Consider the following 26,282-nt stretch of genomic DNA (forward strand, 5'->3'; position numbering starts at 1 on the left):
ACACTAGTTAGACCACAGCTAGAGTAGTGTGTACAGTTCTGGTCACCATGTTACAGGAAGGATGTGATCACACTAGAGAGGAAAATGAAGAGATTTAAGAAGATGTTTTCAGGAATGGAGAATTTTAGCTGTGAGGAAAGATTGGATAAACTGGGTTTATTTTCTTTGCAACAGAGAAGGCTGAGGGGAGATTTAATTGAGGTGTATAAAATTATGAGGGGCCTAGATATGGTGGATAATGAAGGACTTATTTCTGTTAGCAGAGATGTCAATGACCAGGGTGCATTGATATACAGTAATTGGTGGAAGGATTAATGGGGAGTTGAGGAGTCCTCTTTTCATCCAGAGGGTAGTGGGATCTGAAACTTACTGCCTGAAAGGGTAGTAAAGGCGGAAACCCTTGGATATGCACTTGAGGTGCGGTAACCTACAGACCAAGAAATGGAAGGTGATATTAAACTGAATAGCTCTTTTTCAGCCCGCCCGGATGTGATGGGCTGAATGCCCCCCTTCTGTGCCGTAAATCTTTCTATGTTTCTATATTGTCATGTGCCTGTAGTTTTTTTCCTCCGGAGAATATGCGGTTTGCCTTTAAGGCTTGCAAAGGATTAGTACTGCTTTAAGAACCAGCAAGCCTCAGGAGTTATAGAAAATGCATTTTTGGTTGCCGTTGGATACGCCCATATGGACAGGGGACCAACCAGCTTCAGAGATTTCATCCTGGTTACCTGGCAACAGCCATTTGGAGACTGCGATTCAAAGGATGCATTCTCATTACCTTGGATACAGCCACATGGATTGAGTATCACACGATATATTTGTTACAATTCAATTTTGAACTGGCTTTTTAGTTAAAAGCAGTCTGTTCTAACAGAGAACACAGACAGACAGCTGGTGTTAGCGCCTGAAAAAAAGAGCTCTCAGCCATTTAAACTGAAGTAAGAGAATTTTAGTCTGTTTATTACTATCTCTCAAAATTCTAAAAAAGTCAAGCCAGAACAGAGATCTCTGATCATTTAAACTGAAGGAAGGGAAGTTAGACTGTGACAATCTTTTATCCCTCAAAAACTCTAAAATCAGATTGATTCTATTAAAAGTGTTTGCAGGTTGTTAATTGTTGAAATCCATTAGAACATAAACGTAGAACAGTACAGCACAGTACAGGCCCTTCGGCCCACGATGTTATGCCGAACCTTTAACCTACTCTAAGATCAAACTAACTACCTACCCTTCATTCTACTATCATCCATGTACCTATCCAAGAGTCGCTTAAATGTCCCTAATGTATCTGCTTCTACTACCACCGCTGGCAGCGCATTCCACGCACCCACCACTCTCTGTGTAAAGAACCTACCTCTGACATCTCCCCCAAACCTTCCTCCAATCACCTTAAAATTATGCCCCCTGGTGATAGCCCTTTCCACCCTGGGAAAAAGTCTCTGACTATCCACTCTATCTATGCCTCTCATCATCTTGTACCCCTCTATCAAGTCACCTCTCATCCTTCTTCGCTCCAATGAGAAAAGCCTTAGCTCCCTCAATCTTTCTTCGTAGGACATGCCCTCCAGCCCAGGCAGCATCCTGGTAAATCTCCTCTGCACCCTCTCTAAAGCTTCCATATCCTTCCTATATTGAGGCGACCAGAACTGAACACAATATTCCAAGTATGGTCGAACCAGGGCCTTATAGAGCTGCAGCATAACCTCGTGGCCCTTAAACTCAATCCCCCTGTTAATGAAAGCCAACACACCATACACCTTCTTAACAACCCTATCAACTTGGGTGGCAACTTTGAGCGATCTATGGACATGGACCCCAAGATCCCTCTGTTCCTCCACACTACCAAGAATCCTGTCTTTAAGCCTGTATTCCGCATTCAAATTCGACCTTCCAAAATGAATCACTTCACACTTTTCCAGGTTGAACTCCATCTGCCACTTCTCAGCCCAGCTCTGCATTCTGTCAATGTCCCGTTGCAACCTACAACAGCCTTCCACACTATCCACAACTCCAGCAACCTTCGTGTCATCGGCAAACTTGCTAACCCAGCCTTCCACTTCCTCATCCAAGTCATTTATAAAAATCACAAAGAGCAGAGGTCCCAGAACAGATCCTTGTGGAACACCACTGGTCACCGAGCTCCATGCTGAATACTTTCCATCTACTACCACCCTCTGACCTCTATGGGCCAGCCAATTTTGTATCCAGACAGCCAACTTTCCCTGAATCCCATGCCTCCTTACTTTCTGAATGAGCCATTGCTGAAGAAGGAAGCGTCACTTACTGCTGGAGTTAGACTACGGACTGTTCTACTGTGGAAGAATCTTTTTTCCCCATTGGACGGCTGTGAGAACTTCAAGCAACATTGGACTGTAAATTTGCAAGGACTCTTCATTTTTTCTACTTTTAATGTTGTTTATATCTTAGTAGTGTTTAAGAATTTAGTTTTTCTAATTAAACAGTTAATTTGTTGATTTAAAGACACCTGGTTTGGTTAACCCCCAAATGAGGCTACTGGATGGTACAATTTGGCTGGGTCTTTCTTTAATTTGGAAAGTTTAAAATGATATGTTAGGCAATCTGTGGAAGGAAAGGTTTGAATTAACAGTGCGTTTCTCCTGCCACAATCAGAATCGTATATTTTGATTGGGGGCTTTGACTGGAGCGGTCGGTCGTAACAATATCTACCACATTATTCATTGGGGAATGGGGTGCAGCATGGGTCAGTCAAAACACAGGACAAAAGATTAAATTATTATATTCCATTTTTTATATTTAAACTTCATATTGGGCTGGATTTTGTTCTCCCCCCAGCGTCGGGTTTCGTGGCGGGTAGGGGCCTGAAGATGTCTCCAGGAGAGGGCCAGCAGGCACCCTAATGCCGGGAGGGCCCGGCCCAATATTACTGGTGGCGGCGAGGTTTCGTGGCGCACAGGCAGCTTGCGCCATTGCTGGGGATGGACAGCCAGCCCTCTCCACGTGATTGGGGGGGCAGCCTGTGCTGGCTATTTAAATGAGCCGCTGAACAGAAGATTGCGGCGGCTCTGTTTTTATCACCCGCCACCGACATCGGCGGCAGGAACAGAGAATTCAGGCCATTAGATAGGATTAGAATTTTCTGGTATCGATTCATTTTAGGGGAAGCTAGATAAGCAGATGAGGGAGAAAAGAATTGAAGATTATGCTGGTCGGGTGAGATGAAGTAGAGTGAGAGGAGGCTCACTGGAGCATAATCACTGGTACAGACCAGTTGAGCAGTTAATGTGTTGTTGGTTCTAAGTGATATCAGCTGGTTGATGTTTCCCCTCATGGTGAGTTCCTGATCTCAGGGAAAATGTGCTGAGAAAAGAGGAAGACAAACATTTTTCTACAGGGAGAGAATATGGGAGCTGATTCCCTGCCACCCTCCCTAAGCCACTGCTGATTTCATCCAGTCACACAGCAGCACTGGTTACCCACCCTCACTGGTTGAGGCCTCAGCTGGTGAAAGGAATATAGGAACAGGAGGAGGCCATTCATTGCCCAAGACTGTTCTACCATCCAAAGGTTTCATGGCTGATGTGAATTCTAACTCCATCCACCCTCTTTGACTCCATATCCCTTAATACCTTTGGCTAGCAAAAATCCATCAATCTCTTATATAAAACTTTTAATTGAGCTACCATCTACTGCTTTTTGTGGGAGAGAGTTCCACTCTTCAACCACTGTTTGTGTGAAGAAATGTTTCCTAACTTTTATCCTGAATGGACTGGCTCTGATTTTAAGGTTCTGTTCCCTTGTCTGAGACTCTCCTACCAGCAGAAAAAAGAATTCTCTCTACTGTATTGATTCCTTTCAAATCCTAAAAACCTCAATCAAATCACTGCTTAACTTTCTACTTTACAGGAATACAAGCCCAATTAATGTTATCTCTCTGCATAATCTAACCGTTGGAATTGTGGTAATGTTCTGGTGAATCTATGCCGCACTCCTTCCAAGGCCAGTATATCCTTTCTAAGGTGTGGGTGTCCAGTACATAGTGCTCCAGATGTGGTCTAACCAGGGCTTTGTATAGCTGCAGCAAAACTTCCTCCCCTTTATATTCTAGTTCTCTTGTTATAAAGGCTACAATTCTGTTAGCCTTTTTAATTATTTTGTACACGGGCTACATTTTAATGATCTGATTAGTCAGTAAAAGGAGAAAGGGGAGAAAATAATATCTTTTTTAAAGAAAAGTAAACTGAGGGAGTTGCCGCTCTAGCTGCTGCCTCTGTACTCCTGCCATGAATGTGAATATTACTTTATTACATCTTTCTGCTGGTGCGAAAAGGGACAAAGTCACAAATTCACTGAGCACTCTCCCTGAAGCACCAATATACTGGTAAATGTAAAAACTCAAAGCCAGATGTGGGGCTTCTACATGTCTGTTAAACATAGAGACAGATAATGTGGGAAATATTCAGCAGCTCAAGTGCATCTAGAGAGAGAGAAACATAGTTATAGTTTCAGGTCCATCGGTAACTCTGTCCACAGATGCTGCCAGACCTGCTGAGTATTTCCAACATTTTCTGTTTTTATTACAGATTTCCAGCATCTGCAGTATTTTGCTTTTGTACTCAATACAAGCAGAATATTTTTTAAAACCTGAGTGACGCCTATATGTTGGTTTTGAGAAATATGGGTGTCATTATACACAAATCACTGAAAGTTAACATGCCAGCTATTCAGAAGGAAAATGGTATGTTATCCTTTATTGCAAGGGGGTTGAAGTTTAAAAGTAAAGAAGTCTTGTAGCAATTATATTGGGGCTTCGTGAGACTACACCTCGACTACTGCTTACAGTTTTGGTCTCCTTACCAAAAGTAGGATATACTCGCCTTAAAGGGGATGCAACAAAGGTTCTGTAGATCGATTTCAGGGATGAGGGCTGTCCTCTGAGGAACGATAGAGTAGAACGATCCTATGTTCTCCAGGGATAGAAAAATAAGAGGTGATCTTATTTGAAAAGTAAAAAATTCTGAGAGGGCTTGACAGGGTGGATGCTGAGAGGCTGCTTTTACTGTTGGAGATTCTAGAACGAGATATTATAGTCTCAGGATAAGGGATTAGACTGAGATGAGTACAGCAGAAGTACGGGAGTGGGAAGAGAAGCCATTGCAGATGATGCTCTGGCTACAATTAGATAAGAATGAAACCAGGCAAGTGCAGCCCCACCCAGCTGGACAACGGTGGAGAGGCATTGGTGGAGGATGGTATGGGCAACGATGTTAAAGGCTACAGACAGGTCGAGAAGGACGAGGAGGGAAAGTTTACTTTTTCACAGTCACATAGGATGCCATTTGTGACTTTGATAAGAGCCGTTTTGGTACTGTGGCAGGGGCCTGATTGCAGGGATTCAAACATGGAGTTCCAGGAAAACTGTGCTGGAACTTGAGAGGCAACAACACATTTAAGGGTCTTGGAGAGGAAAGGGGGTTTGGAGACAGGACGGCATAGTTTGCAAGGTTGGGGTCAAGGGTTTTTTTTAAAGGAGATTTTCACCATACCCACTGGGGGGAAAAACTCTCCCTTAGTTCCCCAATTTGTTCACACTTAATCTCACATCTCTGCTGTACTGACCTGCTGTCTCACCTCTGATTTTGACACCCTTATTTCTCCCAAATCACTCACCTTCTCAAACCACAAATGTTCCATCTGCTGAAGTCCCCCGTCTCACCTTTGGAACCTGCTTTACAACAGTGACAACCTGAAAGTACTTTATTGCCTGTAAAGAACTTTGGGACATCCTGATGTTATAAAAGACGCATTATAAATGCGATTGGTCTTTTTAAATATCTGCTAGCTCTGACCCCGTATTACTTTTTGTGCAATGTTGCTTGGCCATTTCTCGTTTCCGCAAGGAAGTTTCTGGAATAACTTGAACAACTGGGCGCAGCTGCAATAACAAAACAAGAGGCCATAACACCTCACACAATGAGGCAGATATTAAAAATTACCAGCCCAAAGTGCAATAATTTATCTTCTCTTTCCCAGCTATCTGCCACCTATTTACACCTGAACCGATTTCTCCAGCTAACTTAAATCACAACCTTCAGGGTGAATATTGTTTAAAAATATATACTCTCAATATATTAAACATAATATCACAGAAAAAGCGGAACCAATATCTCCTCCTCGCAGAATCCCTCCGGAAGCCATATTTTCTTGGACAGTCGATAATTACCGTCCGTATCGGAAACCCCGCCGATTGGCTGACGTGAGCGTGCGCCACAGACGGCGTATCTGTTGATTGGCTGATTGAGTTGTCAGTCACTATGATGGACAGCTGGCGGTGGCTGGGCGGGGAAGGATGTTATCCCAGCTGAGCAGGTGAGTGAGAGCGTGTGAGGGAGTCTGTGCGGGGCGACTGCACCCCTGCAGCAGTCTGACAGCACTGCTGGCATTTGTTCTCGGGATGTGGGGGTGTTTGGAGTTTGCTGCTCATCTCCCAGTATTTGTTCTTTTCATGCTGCAGGTGCCTGTGGTCATTGGCTATCACCCAAGCCACGGGCAGAATGGCCATTCTTCATGTAGGAGTCTGCATAGTGATTGGGAGTTGGCTTGGGGGTCCCATTCCCAACAACAACTTGCATTTATATAGCACCTTTAACATAGTAAAGTGTGCCAAGATGTTTCACAGGAGCGCTATCAAGCAAAATTTAACACTGAGCTGCAGAAGGAGATATGAGGACAGGTGACCAGAAGCTTGGTCAAAGAGGTAGGTTTTAAGGAGCATATTAAAGCAAGTGTGAGAGGTTTAGGGAGTGAATTCCAGAGCTTGGGGCCTTGGCAGTTGAAGGCCCAGCTGCCATTGGTGGAGTAATGTAAATTGGGGATGCAAAAGTGTCTAAAATTGGAGGAGCACATGATCTTGGAGGGTTGTAGCAATGGAGGAGGTTACAGAGATAGGAAGGGGTGAGGCCATGAAGGATTTGAAAATAAGATTGAGAATTTTCAAATTAGGGTGTTGCTGCACCAGGTGCGAATGTAGGTTAGTGAGTATGGTGCTTAGTTGGTTGAAGGCATAGCCGTTGAAATTGTGGTAACATTGGTGTGCTTGAACCCACAACAGATGATAGCTGGATAGTGATCTGGAGCAGGAATCATGGCTGATTTTCTCCTCTGGAGAAGTGCACGGACCTGGCTGGAGGGTTTGGGGGATGGAGGTGGCAACCTGGAGGCGGGAAGCGGTGCCCTGGAGCTACTCCCTTCGTACACCTGGGGGACAAGATCTCAACTATGTTTGTAGTGATCTGAGCCCTGCCAGTCAGTGCATTCAATATTAGAATCCATTATGTTAACAGGGCATTTGGAAAATCACTGATTAGGCAGAGTCGACACATTTTTATGAAAGGGAAATTGTGTTTGACAAATCTATTAATTTTATTTTTGAAGGTGTAAGCAGGGTAGATATAGGGAAACCAGTAGATGCAGTATATTTGGATTTTCAGAAGGCATTCAATAAGGTACCACACAAGAGGTAGCTGCACATGATTAGGGTGCAAGAGACTAAGGATTGGTTCATGAACAGAAAATAGACAATAGGACTAAACTGGTCATTTTTGGGATGCCAGGGTATAACTCGTGGAGTGCCTCAAGGATCAGTGCTCGGGCTACAGATGTTTATGTCGATGACTTTTGGTTTCATGGCATGTTGGTGTCACTGGCAAGGCCAGAATTGATTGCCCGTCCCTAATTACCCTTGAGAAGGTGGTGGTGAGCTGTAGTCTTGAACAGCTGCAGTTCATCTGGTGCGGGTACACCCATGATGCTGTTCGGAAGAGAGTTCCAGGATTTTGATCCAGTGACAGTGAAGGAACGGCAATATATTTCTAAGTCAATATGGTGTGTGGCTTGGAGGGGATCTTGCAGATGGTGGTGGTGTTCCCATGCAACTACTGCCATTATCCTTCTAGTTGCAAGAGGTCACTGGTTTGAAAGGTGCTGTCGAAGAAGGCGTGGTGAGTTGCTGTAGTACATCTTGTACATGGTGCACACTGCTGCCACTGTGCGTTGGTGGTGGATGGGGTGCCAATCAAGTTGGCTGCTTTGTGGGCTGGATGGTGTTGAACTTCCTAAGTGTTAGAGCTGCACTCATCCAGGCAAGTGGAGAGGATTCCATCACACTCCTGACTTGTGCCTTGTAGATGGTGGGCAAGATTTGGGGAGTCAGAAGGTGCTGTAATCTGCAAGGCTATGGAGTAGGTGCTGGAAGGTGGGATTAGATTGGGTGGCTAGTTTGTTCGGCCGGCACGGACACGGCATGCTGAATGGCCTCCTCCTGTACCGTAATTTTTCTATGGTTTCCCTCTGGTATCTTTCTGAAATAGGGGAGTGACATGCACAATTTTCCATTCTGAAGGAACGGTTCCTGAATTGGAATATTATAGTTAGGGCATCAGCAATGTTCCTACCTACTTCCTTTAAAACCATGGAATGGAAGCCATCTGGTCCTGGGGATTTGTCACTCTTTAGTGCCATTAATTTCTCCATTACTGTCATCTTACTTTGAGGAGTCCCTGATTCAGTAATAAGTCCCTGGGATGTCTGGCATGCTGACCTCTTTTTCTACTGTAAATACTGATGCAAATTATTCAGCATGTCCTTATTTTCATTGACATCACTGTTTTCAGTTTTCAAAGGGCCCACATTGCTTCTGACAACTCTCTTTTTCCTAAATGTAATTGTAAAAGGTTTTTGTGTTGATTTTGATATCTCTTGCAAGTTTCTTTTGATACTCCCTTTTTGTAGCCCTTACTTGCTTGGTCACCCTTTGCTGCTCTTTGTATCTCTCCTATTCACCAGGATCTGTGCTATCTTTTGCATTTTAGTTTTATGTTGTCTCGTACCTCCTTAGCTGTCTTTTTGGCAAGTAGAACTCTTGCCCTTTAGAGGTAGAAACTGGTTCTGTATCACATTTAAGTCTTTTTTGAACACCTCCCATGGATTTTACCCATTAACTGGTTTGCCCAGTTTACTGTGGACAGTCTGTCTCATCCCATTGAAATCGGCCTTACCTAAACTAGAATCTCAGTAGCTGTTTCACATTTCTCCCTTTCAAACACTATGTTGAATTTGATCATATGATCACTATTAGATAGATGTTCACGCACTGCTAGGCTGTTAACTAAATCTGATTTATTACTAAATCTAATCTGGCCTGCCTCCTTCACATATTTTTGCAGAAAACTATCCCGGACACGCTCAAGAAGTTCACTACCTTTGTGACATATGCTAGTCTGTTTATCCCAATCTATATGAAAATTAAAATCACCCATTAAAGCCACTCTGCCTCTGTTACATGCTTGTCTAATCTCAGCATTTATACCACTTTACAGTTACTACTGGGGGCTGAGACACAACTCATGTAATTCTACTCAAAGTCCCTACTGCCTGCTTACTTCCTGTTACATCCTCTATCATTGAAGCTTGCAGTTTCTTCAGTTTTTAAAGCTCTAAGTCTAAGACAAATTCTAATTATTAGACTAAATTTCAGTTTGAGAAATATTTAACAGAGAATTCCCAAGTTTATCATTCTGTTACTGCTGCGCTCTATGACCATTCTGTGCAGTAGCAGATACTGTTTACTTTTCGAGACCTTTATTGAGACCTGGGCTCAACTATCAGCTAGGGTCCCACACCTGGGTTAGAGGGTGAAAACTATCAGGCAGACTCTATTCAGCATTGGAATAACAGTTGAAGATCAAGTTGGTTGAAACAAAAACCAAGTGCCTAAAACATTATAATTCAGAAGACTGGTCTTCTGGAGTTGACCACTAAGCTTATTATGTAAATATTGGCCCTGTTTAACAGGTATGTAGGATCAGTTAAATCTCCATCTTTCTAATTCCGTGGTCACCATGCCGCTTGCTTATTTCTGTTGGACTTCTTTTAAATTGTGAACTGAGATAACCATCCAGCTGTTTGCCTATTGACATTACTTTCTAGTCACTACTTGTACTGTAACTAGTTTCATTAGACTCCTGAGTGTTTCAGTTCACTGCTTATTTCAGTCATCTGACAGCAGTGGGGGTGGAGAGTGGTTTGCTGACTCGCAAGCCTGACACGGTGCCATCCTGTTTCATCCCAGCTGAATTGGGGTCTTGGCTCTTTTTTTTCCCTCCGTGACTCAATCCCTGCTGGTCTGGTAGTTTAGTTGTCACGGTTTTGGACTAACAATCCAGAGGTCTCACGTTCAGATCCCACCATCTGCTAATTTGTGCACAGGCCCTAGCAAAATGACCATGAAAGCTGCTGCCTTACTGTAAAAACACTGATTCACTAATGTCCTTGAGGGAAGGGAAGCTGCCTTCCCTACCCAGTCTGGCCTTCACGGATAACTCCTTCCCACGCTATGTGCTTGATTGACTTTTAATCCCTTCAGGACAACCAGGAATTGACAATAAATACTGGCCAGTGTCACCCACATCCCAAGAACAAATATTAAAAATAACAATGAAGTGGTTTCAGCTGCTGCAAGTACACAAGTCCACATGGGGTTTAATTAGCCATGCTCCTTAGTGTAGGTGAAAATGTGCTAAGTTTTAACACCCTTTCAGCTGTAGGGCTTCTAAAGAGTTGTGATACTCGCAAGCTAAAGTTGCTATAATAGATAGAAGTGATAATTGGATCTTTGATCTGATAAATGGAGCTGTTCAATACTGTCATGTTCCTGAGGTATTCCAACATATCAGAAGTTAAGGATTTGGGCTCCCCCTGCTGGCGCAGTTGATAAAGGCAAACTAACGGAGTTGCAGAGCAGATCAGAAGGTTCAAGGTTCAATTCCTGGTACTAATGTAGGGCAAAATGGAACAGGATTCTTGCTTCCAGTTGCTATCCTGAACTACTGCTGGAATGTGCGTGTAGACATGGGTTTGTCTTTTGTATCTTCACCTTCCCGTGGCGAATAGTAGTGGAAGCATTTGGAGGCAGATTATCGGTCTGACATTGTACCAGCCGATAGGGTGGTTAGTCCAGTTTGACGGGTGGTTTTTTGGGCTCCCAAGACCTATATGATGAGGAGGGAGTCACCTGGATCCATTGGACATGAGAATCCTGCCAGATGTCAACCCAGACGTCCGAGCAAGACCTCCGGTTTTTATTTGCTGGGAAGCTCTGGAGTATGAACCCTGCACCTGTTGACTCAGAGGTGGGAATATGACCACTAAGCTTAGGGCTCTGTCCTGTGGGCATGCGTGAGGATGGGCTCTGCCTTATTTGTGATGCCCCCTATAGTCAAATAGTCTGGCTCCTAGGGCAAGTGATTTGGCACAACATGACAACTCCGAGTCCACTCTTGCATGCGTGCAACTTGCTATCTGATTTTGAGAGTTCTGTATAAAAGTTCCTGAGGGACTGAAAGTGGCTGGTTTTGAGTGATACCAATTCGTATATTTTTTGTACTTGTGAATGGCAGTCTCTGGTGGATGACTGACACCCAATGGGCCAGAATCCAGCAAAGAACCAATACTTTCAACAGAGGAGGAAAGGAAAACTAGTGAAGGAACATGTTATTTGACCTATAGTCAGGAGAAGTGTATAGGAGATTCTGAAAGTGCCTCTGAGGAACAAGGTAGTTGTAGAAAGCAATTAGAATGATTGAGAAGACTGAGTGATTAGGTCAAGAGGAGCAGTTACGTTCTCATTGGAAAACAGGGTTGAGAGGTGATCTATGGGTCATAATTATAAGATGGTCGCTAATACAATAAAGAATTCAGGGGAAAACATTTTTACCCAGTGTGTGGTTAGAATGTGGAACTTGGAGAACTAGAAGCAATTAGTTAAGGCAATTAGCATAAATGCATTTAAAGGAAAGCTAGGTAAGGAATAGAAGGATACGCCGATAGGGTGAGATGAAATAAGGTAGGAGAAGGCTCGAGTGTAGCATAAAGACCAGCATGGAGCTGTTGGACCGAATGGCCTGTTCCAATATTGTTAATTCTTTGTAACTTGAGAATGGAGCTGAAGAAAGCAAGACTTCCTCTTACGTGCTAAGCTACCACATATTAAAACATGACCGGTCTTGCTGTGTCTGGGTTTATCCTACAGCCAAACAAGTACTTCCTCATGCTCAAGGATTCACGGATGCAGTCTGCCTCCTCTGTCTGGTCTTCTCTGTTCCCTGTGACCTCTCTTTCAAGCAGGCTTCCCAGTTGTTCAACTTTGATCCTCTTGTTCTGCAGTCCTTTGATCCTCACCCACCATCTCTTCTGTTGGCTGTTTATTTAATTTCCTCCCTCCTTGGCTGACTGTGGCCTCTTCCTCCCTGGTCTGAACAGGAAATCCTGAGGCAAGAAGTAAACAAATCCCATCGCTGTGAAAGATTCCTAGGCCAACCTGTGTTTGTGTTGGGTGTTTTCACATGGATTAACTGGCTTGTTATTCATTCAAACTCTACTCCAGTTAACACAAAACTGCCGTGAGGAAGTAGCAAGAGGGGTGAACATGGTGGTGTGGGGGGGGGGTGGGGAGGAAGAATGTTTTATTTCACACGTCAAAATTTTCTCCCTCCTGAAGTTGTTGACTTGTGCTAAAGTACAACAACCAAGTATCGCCTCCTCCAGCTCTTCAATTGTGAGCCTAGACCACGAGTGTCGGGGACTTATTCCATTGTTGGAGGAGGAGACTGTACTGGCCTAACCCTCGTGTCCAAAGGTACATACTACCCAACACAGGTCAGTGGACAGAATCATGAAGAGGAGCCTTGGCTAATTTGCCCCTCACCCCAACTCCTTCCCCCTTCCCTCGCTCTCCCTCCCCCTTCCCTTGCTCCCTCACCTCCTTTCCTTCCCACCTTCCTCCCCCTGACTACAGCTTGACAATAGTAATTTAAAAGTTAACTGGTTTGTGGGTCATAGCACCTACAAAGTAAGTCACAAAGCCCCTGGTGTTCCTAACGTCATTCAAAGTTCTTGTCCAAGTATTTTAATTACAGTTAACCATTTCTGTTCAGGCCAGCTGAAGCTCTCATATCCATGTTGCGTGTCATTAACTGCCCTTGAGACAGTCTGTGGACTGCATCTATGTTGAAGATACATTAGTAGGTGACGCTGATTACAAAGGTGGGCTTCTTATTTTCATTTTATTTTTGTAAACTTGAAGCAAATGTAGCAGCTGTTTTCCCTCCCTCATTCAACAAACAAACTCCCAGCGACTGAAATTAAAACCAAGTTTGGATGAGACCGGTTATCGGTGCTGAAAATAGAATTCACAGCTGTTGTCAGGCTGATGTAATTGTGCATGTCCTTTCTGGGCTTGGGCTCTTCACTGGTTTAGAATTAGAGACAGACAAACTAATTCTACATGGGCCAAAGAGACTACTGTGTAAAAGTCTGGTGCTGCAATGTCACATCTTTCGGATGAAACGTTAAACTGAGACCCTGTCTTCCCCTTCAAGTGAACCTTAAAGATTCCATGGGACTAATTAAAGAGCCGGAGAGTTCTTCCCAGTCTGTTAAAGTCACTGCTGATTTTAATAGCCTGGGGCTTCATGCCTGACAGAATACCCCCTTGAAGGGAATATTCCCTTTACTCTGGTACCATTGATTTGTAGGTACTGGAAGTGATTTGCTTTTACTTTTGTATGTTTTTTCCTCTCCAATCCCCAGGAAAATGCTGTACAAAGGTACTCTCATGGAAATAACCTCTTCAAACCTCCTGCCATTGCTGCTAGGTAGTGTGGGCCTTATTATTTTATACAGACTGCTGCAGAGCATGAAGGAGCAAGCCTACGTTCAGGATGCTGTGGTGGTGATAACAGGAACAAGCTCTGGCCTGGGTAAAGGTAAGGTAATAACACTGTTAAAACTCTGTTCACTTCCTATTTATACTTCGGTTCCTCCTTCGTTTCCTCCTGCCTTCTAAGTTCTTCCCCAGTTGTATACTGTGTTGCTTATGATTGTCACCATTGCCTTAAAATGTTGTATACCAGCTTCTAAGCCTCTGAAGCATGGTGCATGACTTAGCAGCTATTGTAAAGTCACGGAATCATATAGCACTGAAGGAGACTATCATACTTGCACTGGCTCTTTTTAAGAGTTTTCCAATTAGTACAACTGCCCTGCTCTTTCCCCATAGCCCTGCACATTTTTTCCCTTCAAGCATTTATCCAATTCACTTTTGAAAGTTATTTTGAATCTGTTTCCACCACTCTTTCAGGCAATGCCTTCCAGATCATAACAACTCTTTGAATAAAAAAAAAATCATGTCACATCTCTGGTTCTTTTGCCAAGTACCTTAAATCTGTGTCCTCTGGTTACCGACTGTCCTGCTACTGGAAAGTCTACGTACTCAATCTTCTTTACTCTATCAAAATCCTTCATCAAAATCTCTATTAAATGTTAACCATTTCTGCTCTGGGGAGAGTAATCCCAGCTTCTTTAGTCTCTCCACTGAAGTCTTTCATCCCTAGTACAATGCCTGTAAATCTCCTCTGCAGGTTGTTGAATTTTTTTTGACAACCTTCCTGAAGTATGGTGCTCAGAAGGGGACACAATACTCCAGCTGACGCCTAAACAGTGTTTGAACGTGATGTGGGTTGGTACACTCATCATGATGAAGTATGTCAGTGCTGAGGATCAGAACCACTTTTTCCGCTTTTGCTACCCATTTAAGTAATCGGAATCAGGCCCTTGATAGATGGGCCACAGTTCAGATGTAGAATAATGGTCACTCTACTCTGCTCTCAACAATGTGGTTCAACCCCCAAACTCAGAGGAGCACTCCTTCCTACCTTGTTGTGAGTTTTTTCCACTGTGCACACCAGCTATCCTTGTGAGCCCTTGGCCTTGTGTCCTCTTAAGAATTAGCTGGAGGCTGCCCAAAGTCATGGAATGGTTTCTGCACAGAAGGAGGCCATTTGATGTGTTTTGTCTGAGCTGTGCCATGTTGTTTCACAACGGCCTGGTGGGATTTTGACTCCAGTGGCTGGATTTTCATTCCCGGGTCGGGACCCCGATGCGCGGATAATTTCCGGGTCCCGACTCCATGCTGTATCAGCTTGGCTGATGCAACAATATCATCAAATGTAAATGTTGTAATTGGGCCAGGGCGAGTGTGGCGCACAAATCAGCGGAACCGGGACCGGCATGGAGGTGGGAAACGGCTCCAGAATGCAATGTCGAAAGGCAGACAGCAGCCATGATAGGGCTTGCCTTTGCCTTGCAGAATGGTGCAGGCAGCAGATCAGAGGGCCAGCAGCGCTATGGTGCAAACAAGTGGCCAAATGGTGAACAGGAAGGCAGGTGAAGTGCTAGGTTTCAATCACATCTTTTTTCAATTTTTTAATCTCATGTCAATAATTATTCACTGTCCAACTGCATTGCTCCTGACAGTGAACCATATACCTGCATTGGACTGTTCGCTACTCCCGCTGTCCTCTTTGAAAATTCCCTTCTGGCCCTCCCCAGCCTGTTAAATAGGAGGTTAATTGGAGGTGAGCAGGTTCCCGGCTCCCCCACCCCTGCCCTCTCTTTGAAAATTACAGCACATTGCAGAGGCGTTGGGATCTAGAGACGCCTTCCAGGAATGCAGTCTTCAGTTCGCACCCACTCGTGTCTCACCTCAAAAGCGCTTTGAAAATCCAGCCCAGGGGATGTGGGTGTCGCTGGCTCGGCCAGCATTTATTGTCCAACCCTAATTACCTTTGAGAAGGTGGTGGTGAGCTGCCTGCTTGAACCGCTGCAGTCCATGTGAGGTAGGTAAACCCACAGTGCTGTTCGGAAGGGAGTTCCCGGATTTTGAGACAGCAACAGTGAAGGAATGGCGATTATAGTTCCAAGTCAGGATGGTGTGTGACTTGGAGGGGAACTTGCATGTGGTGGTGTTCCCATGTATCTGCTGCCTTCTAGGTGGTAGAGGTCGTGGTTTTGGAAGGAGGCTGTCGAAGGAGCCTTGGTGAGTTGTTGCAGTGCATCTTGTAGATGGTACACACTGCTGCCACTGTGGAGGGAGTGAAGGTTTAAGGTTGTGGATGGGGTGCTGATCAAGTGGGCTGCTTTGTCCTGGCTAGGCCCCAGTAGTGATCATTAACCATTAATAAGTGATCACTAAGGAGTGAAATTCCAGATTGCAGAAATTGTATGGGAATGTAAAATAGGTGGAATTAGTTAGGAAGAGTGTCGCTTCTTTTCATTGGAACATCATGCCCGTTTGCAGTGCAGTAACATAATGTGCTGGGGTATGTGGTAACATTGACATGGGCCAGGGTGAAAGTTCGGGGATTGTCCAATGCCAGCCTTCTCTCAGAAGCCTTTGGCTTCTTGAGCATCCCCAGTTTTAATCGCTCCACAATTGGAGGCCAGGCCTTCAGCTACCTGGGCCCTAAACTCTGGAATTCCCTCCCAAACCTTTCTGCCTCTCTCTCTCTCCTCCTTTTAAAATGCTCCTTAGACCCTACCTGTTTAGTCACCAGTCCTAATATCTCCCTATGTGGCTCAGTGTCTAATTTTATTTGCTAATGCCCTGTGAAGCACCTTAGGACGTTTTGCTATATTAAAGCTGCTGTATAAATGCAGGTGGTGGTGTTGTTGTTGTTGAAGCTGAAATTGATGATGTTTGCTTTCCCTGTCAGAGTGCGCCAGAGTCTTTTATGCAGCCGGTGCCAGGCTGGTATTGTGCGGACGGAACAGGCAGAAGCTGGAGGAACTCGCAAAGGAGCTAACAGGAATGGTGAATAAAAAGAGAAAGGTAAGAAGTGCTGTGGGATACAAGAAATGGTACATGTTAGTATAGTCCAAAACCAGGAGTCATAAAAGTAAGCTAGCCACTAATAAATCCAATAAGGAATTCAGGGGAAACCTCATTACCCAGTAAGTGGTAGAATGTAGAACTTAACGTAAGAAATAGGAGCATGTGTAGGTCATTTGGCCCCTTGAGCCTGCTCCACCATTCAAGAAGATCGTGGCTGATCTGATTGTGGTCTTAATTCCACTTTCCTGCCAACCCCTGCATAACTTGCTGCCATATGGAGTGGTTGAGATGATTAGCACAGATGCATTTAAGGGGAGGCTTGATAAACACATGAGGGAGAAAGGAATAGAATATATTGATGGGATAGATGAAGTAGGGGTGGGCGGAGGCTCTAGTGAAGCATAAACAATGGCATGGCTCTGTAAAGCCGAATGGCCTGTTTCTGTGCTGTACCTTCTGCTATGAAATGAGTCAGACCCAAATAGAAAAAAGATCTCTGAAGCTCCTATAACATCAGGGTTATTGTTGGGTTTGGGACTGCCTTAACCTTTTTTGAGACTGTCAATAAGCTTTAGCGAGTTTTCTAGATTGGCACAGATGTAACTGATATTAATAAGGGGATATCAGAATAGGCTGAGTTTGGTGATGTCCAATTGCAGAGGGCAGATTACCTGCACATGTAGTTGCAGTGCCTGTGATGTCAAAGCCAGTGACATCCTAGGCAGCTGCAGTCACCAAACTCAGCCAAAACAAAGAGAGAAGGAGGAGGGGGTTGCGGTTCCTGGGTTCACCCCAGCCGGAAAACTCAGTGTAAGTGGCAAACTCTGGGAGCAACAGCAAATGCTGGGAACTCTTGGGCAGAGTATGTAAATAGAGGAGAAATAGGGACTAAAGGCCTGCTTGGGTATGCAATTGAAACCCAACCCGGGCCCGAGTCTTTTGATTTTTTTCCCCCGCGCCTGACCCGACCCAACTACCGGAATGAAGTTAATTATATCAAAGAGGTTATGCTCCACCTTGTCCAAATGTTGTGATCCTCCATTCCGGCAGCAGGCTGTTCCTGCTGAATCGTGCAGATGGAGGCAACCTATTGTGGAGTCCGGATGCACGTTCCCCGCCTTGATGTCCTGGCTGTTCAAATTTTGAAGCTTACTTCCCTTTCCCACCCTGAACAAAAGGCAGCACTGTGTCGGACCCGGTCCGGCCCGAATGCCAGACCCGGGAGACCCGACTCGACCCCGAAACATGTCATCGGGTCTGGTCGGGTAGCCATGCTCTAGTAGGGACTGCGGTTTGGTTGGATGCTAGCTAGGTGAAAGATGCAGCCCTAGCCGAGTAGTAAGTTACCATCAGGTATTCTGTGGTAAGGCCATGGAGGGATCTGTGTATAAGAATTTTAATATTAATAGGATTGGGGGCTTGGGGTGATGGTAGAGGGAGCCCATGTAGGTCAGTGTGGACAGGTCCGTTGGCTGTCTGAAACTTAGGGTAGGATTTTCCTGCAGGCTTCAGGACCCCGAAGTTGGTATCAATGGGGGTACCAAGCCTGCACTTTCCGGAAGTCAGACCAGTGGAGCTATTTCCTGGCACAGCCTCCTAATTAGCTGCCTCTGAGCTCGCTGTCCTTAATAGGATGTTGTTGGCCCAATCACAGGGCCAGCAGCTCTCGAGGCTCTGCAGTCCCACTGGGAGAGGTGGGCACTACTGAGACAGGTCAGAGACCTCAATGGCAGGCCCCTCGGATTGGAGGGGATCCCCTCCAGTTGGATTGTTGGGGCCACAGGGGCTGCCTTTCTGACCTGCGGCCCCCTCTTTGGGGAATGGAGCCTCTGGCTCCGAAGGTCCCCCCTCACCCCCCGGATTGCTGCAGGGAGGCTGCCTGTATAGAGCTGGTGCCCTACCCACGTGGTGGGATTCACTCTGCCATTGGCAAAATGCCAGTGAGCTCAGAAAATCGTCCCTAATTTGGGTCTTAACTATTTAATTTGCCTGTCCACCTGCATGCAGCGGGCAGCCGATCCACTTCCCTAGAAAACTTTGCAGCAGCAGGAATGCTTTGGGGAGCCAATCTGACTTGACTCCCCTGTATTTTCCTGGCACCTGCCTCACTCCAGCCAGGAGAATTCAACCCTTGGTGTGGAACAGGTGACAGAATTCTGAACATGTTGAAATTTGTAGGGAATGGGAGGCCTGCAAAGGAGCTGGAACAGTGAGGCTGTGTGTAAGAGTTTCAGTGGTGGAGGGATGGGGGTTGGGCAATGTAATGGAGATGGAAGTAGACAGTTCTCGGTGACGGGTAGGAATGGGCTTTAAAGCTCAGCCCTTTGTCAAACAGAAAGCTGAGGTCTGGTTTGGTTTAAAGGAGATGTCAGGGAGGGACATGAGAGTTTGTGTGGGAAAGAGGCGGAGAGGCTGGCAGGGACTGAACTCAATAGTTTCAGTCTTCCCACTGTTGATTTACTTGTAATTATCTTGTGTTTATGGCCTTCCACACAAATGGACATGTATTTTTCTTCTTTCTACCTTATCAAACCCTTTCATAATTTTTAAAAACCTATTAATTCTTTTAAAAAAAGTCAGACGAGCTCTGATGGTGCTTCTGGTTGCTGCTAACAGTGGAATAAACCGGAAACTGAGCAAAACCCAAATAAGATGAAAAGAAAATAGACTGTTTTTATAGTCCAAGAAGTGATTTCAAGGCTTTAGCCTAGTCTCAGGCTTCAGGCAAAAGTTAAAAGCTGGCTAGTAATATAGCCAAGTATTATTTACATGCTTCCATTGTTCCTCTTGTATATTACTCAGCACCTGGTTTGTGGTGAGAGCCCTGTCCCATCGCAGCCCAGTCACAACACATCATGAGTTTTCTCCAGCATTCCCAGTTACATATAATGGATACAACAATCAGTGCATGCTTTAATTCTCACTGTGTGTTTGGGTTCTATTCACAGACCCATGTGCCACACGTGGTGACCTTTGACCTGGCAGACTTGGACACCATGGGAAGCAGTGCACAAGAGATTCTCAATTGCTTTGGCAAAGTGGATGTGCTAATAAATAATGCAGGGATCAGTTACCGAGGCAACATCCTGAACACTGCCGTTAGCGTTGATAAGGACGTGATGAATATCAATTATTTTGGACCAGTTGCTTTAACAAAAGGTATCAATTGTTAGCTTTTAGATGTGTATTCTGTGAGTTTTCCTTCATTATTGATCCTGATTTCTGGGTCTCCTGCCCAACTCCAAGGCTGCACACTAAAAAGATAGAGGCATTTTCTTGTCAGTTCTCTGTCAGCATTACTCTTCAACCAGTCAGGAGGAAATATTTAAAAGTGATGTGGGATGAGGCTCACTCCGAGTGCTTTGCTGTGACAACCCCCTCCCCCTCATTTAGGGGAGGGCTGAAATCAGGAATCAGTAGTGTGGGAAGAGGCAGAGAAAGTTTTTTTGCATTATGTATAGCACCTGGCATGACCTCAGGACGATCCAAAATACCTTAGTGAGGTGTTTTGTTAAGTGGTAGTTACTATTATAATGTAGGAAACAGCAGACAATCTGCACACAGTAAGATCCCACAAACAGCAATGTGATAATGACCAGATAATCTGTTTTAGGTGTTGGCTGAAGGATAAATATTGGCCTGGGCACCAGGGAGAACTTCCCTTCCCTTATTTGAAATAGTGCCATGGAATCTTTTTGGTCCACCTGAGGTAGCAAATGGAAGCCTTGGTTTAACACCTCACCCGAAAGATGGTACCTCTGAGTATTGCATTGGAGTGTTACCTAGATTTCGTGCTGCAGTCTCAGGAATGGGAAGTGAACCATTGACTCAGAGGTAAGAGCACTATCCCCTGAGCTACAGGTAACAAAGCTGTCACACAGCTTTTTTTAGGCCAGTGTGAAAAGCACTATAAAAATACAAGTTCTTTATGGTACTACAATTGGCTACAGGGCCCGAGTGTAGGGGAAGGAGTGGAATGTGAGGGGCGTGGGGATGAAATCAGTCAGGGTTCCTATTCCCGATTACTATCCACTGACTCTTTCTGCAAAATGCAGGTGTACATACCTGTTGGGTGAAGATGGGATTGAACAGGTCTGGGATTCCCTCAGATAATTACCAACACTCACTGTCCACACTTTCAGTTGAATGGGCAATTGAGCAAGGTACGAGTATCCTTCTGATACCTGGGAACTGTACTCAACACAGATCAATCTCTTCAGGAGAGCAGGGAGAGAGAAAAATTAACACACTGAGATCTTCCGAGTCTACACAGCATGGGAGAACTGTGGTCTTATTGTGGATAACCACTAGATGGTGCTCAAGCACCAGGAACATGAGAAATTTCTTGTCCCCCAATAGTATAATTGGATTAAGTTGTTCACTTTTGTGCCACTTCTGCAAAAGTTTCGATAACCTCTAGAAAGTTGAGCAGCAATCTTTTTTGGTGTTTTCTTTGGTTTTGATCGTGAAAGCACAATCGATTTCATGGAGTGGTCCATGGGCAGCCTCTATGAGGGGCTCCCTCTATGAGGGGCTCAGCTGATGTGTCAACCTGCTAGAGCGAAGCTCAGGAGCTTCCCCTTTTAGACAAGTATTTTGTGAGTGATATTGCTCTTCAATGGTAATAGTGAATCAGCAGCCTGTTTTATACTGGAGACTGAAGCTAACTTTTTTATTCGTTCATGGGATGAGCACACCGCTGGCAAGTCCAACATTTATTGTTCATCCCTAAATTCCCTTGAAAAATGGTGGTAAGCCGCCTTCTTGAACCATTGCAGTCCGTGTGTTGTAGGTACTCCCGCAGTGTTGTTAGGGAGGGAGTTCCAGGATTTTGACCCAGCGATTTATTTCCCAGTTCCCAAGTGAAGTGTGTGACTTGGAGGGGAACTGGTTCATTAGGACTTAGCACAAATTTCACTGCAACACTGTTGGAGCTGCTCAGGAAGTTTCTATCATCTAAATCAAAGTCAAAATACATACCATGGGCCAGTTCTATTTTCTCCTCTTGCTGGCTTGTGAAACTGTTGTTTTTTTGAGTGTCACTCTGCTGAGTCTATGTAATTGATGTATGAGGATGCCCAGAACAAAGGGCATTGTGTTGGATTTACTGCCAACAGCAGCTGATTGGGAAGCTTGGTGAATGTGCAAGGAACACACCACACTGCACCGCTCTGAAATGCTTTTAACTCTGTCTCAATCGCTTAACATTTCAGCCATTCTGCCTTCCATGGTGCAAAGAAGAAGTGGACATGTCGCAGTGATTAGCAGCGTCCAAGGGAAAATAGCAATTCCATTTCGATCTGCTTGTAAGTACGATGAAGCAATCATTGTTTATTGTTTCATGTACATTTTATTCACCAGTATAATTGGGTCACATACGCAGTAACTGGATCACAGCTGATTCTGATATATACTTTGGTTTTAATGTAGCGGGACCTCTCGCAGGGTGTCCCTTTAGTTGGACTTGGCTGTGCGTGTTTAGGATTTCATAACCTTGGCCCACAAAGTTGCTGGAACTGCCAGCTGATACCTGCATGTTGAGAGCAACAGGAACCTTGGTGAATGACAGGGCCAACAGTGTATCTCCTTAACCACTGACATTAAAGGATTGAACAATTAACAAGGACTGAGAAGGAGGGTGAATTACAGTCAAATCAGGTATAGAAAGAGATAGACATGAAAAGAAAAACAATTGACCATTAAAATCTCCTAAAACAATTCGTAACCTGAAAGAATTAGACTCCATGCTTATTTTTGTTCACTTTCTGGGCAAGACAGGTTGATCGCCACTCATTAACAGTTATAACCTTGTTAAAGTAATTGAGAAAAGAAGCAGAAGCCACATGAGGAAAAACGTTTTCACGCAGCGAGTGGTTAAGGTCTGGAATGCACTGCCTGAGTTTGGTGGAGGCAGGTTCAATTGAAGCATTCAAAAGGGACTTATATGAAAAGGAAGAATGTGCAGGGTTACGGGAAGAAGTTGGGGGAATAGCACTAGGTGAAATGCTCATTCGGAGAGCAGTGCAGACACAATGGGCCAAATGGCCTCCTCCTGTATTGTAACAATTCTCTGATTCTGAAAAGGGTTATTCATTCTATTAATCACTGGACTTGACTTTCTGTGGTGAGTTTAGTGGGCGATTAATGTGCAAATGAAGCAATTTCATGAAACCCATGGAGAGGTTGAGGACAAGCTGGCATTTTCATGAAGCTAATGGTGGAGTGACACGAGTCCAGCAACTGTGGCCATTCGCTATTCACCATGTATCTCTTCATCGCCACGTTGATAAAACAGTGCATTGTTCAGATGCTATTATTTTTTCCAGCAAAATCTGAGCGATTGTTTGCTCTGGTACGATGTTAAATTTTGTATTACTATTTAGATTGTATCAACTATACTGTTTTGACTTGATGCATTCTAATAGTCTCCCTTAGTCAGAGGGGTAATTTTAAGGTTACATTCACATTATTTCCCTTTTTGTCAAATTCCTGCATTGTAAGGAATCAAAATGTCCCCAATTAAATTCTCGTTCCAGACGCAGCATCTAAACATGCTACCCAAGCCTTCTTTGACTGCCTGCGCGCAGAGGTGGAGCAGTACGGGGTTAAGGTGACCATAATTAGTCCAGGATATATCCGCACCAATCTTTCCCTGAACGCAGTCACTGGCGACGGATCCAAGTATGGCGGTACGCTTTTAATCACTTTGAATGGTACTGTGTAGTGTGAGGATCTCTCATTTACTGACAGGTTAGTGGCACTATCCATACCATCATTATTGGTATGAGTGCAACAGTATAAATGGGTCTACGAGTCGGAGGTGGATCTACTGGTCATACATCTCATTGGTGTTTGTGGGAATGACACTGATGTAAAAGGTAGCAGCCTCATTTCTCTACACAACAGCTACTGTTTTTCAAAGCAACTCATGTGAAGCAACTACAGCTTGCATTATATAGCGCCATCAACATCGTAAAAATATCCCAAGGTTATTAGATAACAGTTGACACTGAGTCAATCAAGGAGGTTTTAGGACAGTAACCAAAAGCTTGGTATAAGAGGTGGATTTTAAGGAGTGTCTTAAAGGAATTCTAGAGATTAGGGTCTAGGCAGCTGAAGGCATGTTCGCCAGTGATGAATCGATGAAAAGTGGGGATGCACAAGAGGCCAGAATTGGAGGAACGCAGCGATCTTGGAGGGTTTTAGGGCTGGAGGAGGTTACAAGAGTTTGCGAGGGGAGATGACATGAAGGCATTTGAACAAGACAATGAAATTTTTAAAATCGAGGGGTTGCTCGTTTGGGATCAAATATAGATCAGTGAGCACAGGATTTATGGGTGAACGGGACATGGTGCAATTTAGGACGGACTGAAGTTTATGAAAAGTGGAAGAGCACTGATTAGTTTCTGGGAGACTTGATAAGGTAGCTACCTATTTGTAAATGTGACTGTTCTTTCCAACTTTCTTAACTTTGAGCCTCAGGATTCTTAATTTGTTAGTAAAATGTTTCAAAAACTGTGCCTGAGAAATGTTGCAGATTGGTGACTAGGCACATTACATTGACCTATTTTTGTTGTCAAACCAGTGATGGACAAGAGTACAGCAGAAGGTTACGAGCCTGGTGTTGCTGCTGAAGCTGTTCTCATGGCGGTTTGCAGGAGAAAGAAGGATGTCCTGCTGGCGGGGTTTCTGCCGACTGCTGCAGTTTACCTGCGAACCTTGGTTCCAAGTCTCTTCTTTCCTGTCATGGCAGCCAGAGCTAAAAAAGAGCGCAAGATGAAGGATAATTAAGCTCCTGCATCCCCTAAATCACTCACTCGACATACACTACTGTCAGGCTTTTTGCTGCACTTCTTCTACGATTGGGCACCACATGGACTGTTGATCATTTGTGCCCAAAAATGTCTCCTGAACTCTTTTTGGAATGCTCTATGCTGGTTACACCGAAACCAGGGTAAATTAAGTACATTTGAACGTGAGCTTAACAAAAATGAATCCTGCTTTCAGTGGGTACAAAGAGCAGAACAAACATGGAACATTGCATCCATGAGTTTCAGTGTGAAGCCAAAGTGGAGTTGATTGAAACTACCTCCTTCAGGAACTGTTACTCCACTTTGTTCTGTTATCACGTCTGCCCACACAAAGCAGATTCAGGCTGCACTTGCATTATAACTGCAGCATCAGTGGAAAGTGAAACCCCTATAGTGTAAATGCACCCAAAGTATTTAAATGTGTAAGTTTATTTGTTTAAAAAATTGTAATGTCATATTTCTCTGTCAGCAAATAGAGATAAAGATTTGATTATCAAAGGATATTGTGCCTGTAGATGTGCGAGTGAACTGGTTATAAAATGCATTGAAATGCAAAACAGCCATGTAGACCAGGCCCGTCTCTCCTGTGGCAGCTGATTTCAACGGTACGGTGGGGTGGGAAGAGCAGATAATGTGACTGCAGTAATTTTTTACTTCCTGGCTTGTTTTTGATTGTTAGAGGGATTCAGAGTAGAATTTCTCCTCCTTCCCCAACAGCTTCATTAACTATAACATCTACTTTTAGTGTGGAAGAGTTCATGTCTGGCAGGAAATCTTCTATAGGGGCAACCATAATTCCAGCCCCAGTTTCAGCATTTTAATTTCTTGTTAATGTCAGAGGACTCCAAACAGGAAGAGATGGAAGTGTGGGGAGGAGGGGGAGAGAAACACTTATCTCATCTGTTATTCAGATACAATATTACGCAAAGGTTCCTGTCCACCTAATTAGGTGGATGTTACAGATTTTTGCAGTGTCGAGTATGGGACAGTATTTATCTGGGCATTAATCCCACAAAATAAAAATCCATCAACTGGTCATTCATTAAATTGCTGCTTGTTTTATAATACAGAATCATTGCTAAGCTTGTCGACATAACGTGATTACACACCATGAACTAATTCATTGTGCAAAATACTCCCAGAACTTTCAATGATGTAGGTGCTATATATAGAATTTTCACAATGCAGTATGGGTTAAATGTAATGTGATAAAGACTCACCACTAATTGTCATGTTACACAGATGAAATCCTGCACTCTTTCCCAATACAATCAAGGCTGCCACTGCAGTGCAGTATAGAGGTACCGTTTTCCAGCTAGTGTTAAACTGAGGACCCATCTGCTTGGGCAGGTGGATGCAAAAAATCCCATAGCACTATTTCAAAGAGCAGCAGGGGACATTATCCTATTAACATTACAAAACAGATTATCTGGACATTATCTCAGTGCTGTTTGGAGGAGGTTACTGTGTGCAAATTGGCTGCTGAATTTTCTACATTACAACAGTGGCTACACTTAAGTACTTCGTTGGCTGGAACGTGCTTTGAGACACCTGGTTGTGAAAAACACCATTATAAATGCAAGTCTGTCTGTCATTCAACATAATTGCAAACATTTTGGTTGGCATTACAGAATCTGTGTTCCTCTCCATCACCAAGCCAAACCCTGCCCCCACCTCTGTCTTTTGTGAAGGTGGGGTAGAAGTAGCTGTTCCTCACCTGTAAACCTGCCATTACTCACTGAAGGTTACATTACCAGTGGAGA

At 44.3% G+C, this 26,282-nt stretch overlaps 1 protein-coding gene across 3 annotated transcripts; it reads left to right on the plus strand.

Moving 5' to 3' along the window:
- Positions 1 to 6,294: 6,294 nt before the first annotated feature.
- On the plus strand, positions 6,295 to 25,020 carry dhrs7b (dehydrogenase/reductase (SDR family) member 7B). Of its 3 annotated transcripts, none has more exons than XM_068055828.1 (8): positions 6,295 to 6,348; positions 12,972 to 13,080; positions 13,627 to 13,802; positions 16,590 to 16,705; positions 19,657 to 19,867; positions 21,922 to 22,014; positions 23,245 to 23,397; positions 24,294 to 25,020. In XM_068055828.1, exons 3-8 carry the CDS (start codon positions 13,631 to 13,633, stop codon positions 24,497 to 24,499), a joined length of 951 nt encoding a protein of 316 aa, XP_067911929.1. In that variant the 5' UTR covers positions 6,295 to 6,348; positions 12,972 to 13,080; positions 13,627 to 13,630; the 3' UTR covers positions 24,500 to 25,020. The 3 variants fall into 3 exon arrangements, with proteins under 3 accessions (XP_067911929.1, XP_067911928.1, XP_067911930.1); XM_068055829.1 differs by lacking the exon at positions 6,295 to 6,348 and adding an exon at positions 12,537 to 12,693; XM_068055827.1 differs by lacking the exon at positions 12,972 to 13,080 and having other exon boundaries at positions 6,298 to 6,348.
- The last annotated feature ends 1,262 nt before the right edge of the window (positions 25,021 to 26,282 follow it).

This window comes from Heterodontus francisci, chromosome 24 (genome assembly GCF_036365525.1).
Source record: "Heterodontus francisci isolate sHetFra1 chromosome 24, sHetFra1.hap1, whole genome shotgun sequence".
In the NCBI taxonomy this organism is placed as follows: Eukaryota; Metazoa; Chordata; class Chondrichthyes; order Heterodontiformes; family Heterodontidae; genus Heterodontus; species Heterodontus francisci.

Excerpts from the sequence above, each read along its gene's own strand:
- dhrs7b (XM_068055827.1), top strand. The coding sequence starts at position 6,329 with ATGTTATCCCAGCTGAGCAG. Across the intron at positions 13,803-16,589 it reads AAGCTCTGGCCTGGGTAAAG|AGTGCGCCAGAGTCTTTTAT; the intron begins GTAAGGTAATAA and ends TTTCCCTGTCAG. Across the intron at positions 16,706-19,656 it reads TGGTGAATAAAAAGAGAAAG|ACCCATGTGCCACACGTGGT; the intron begins GTAAGAAGTGCT and ends TTCTATTCACAG.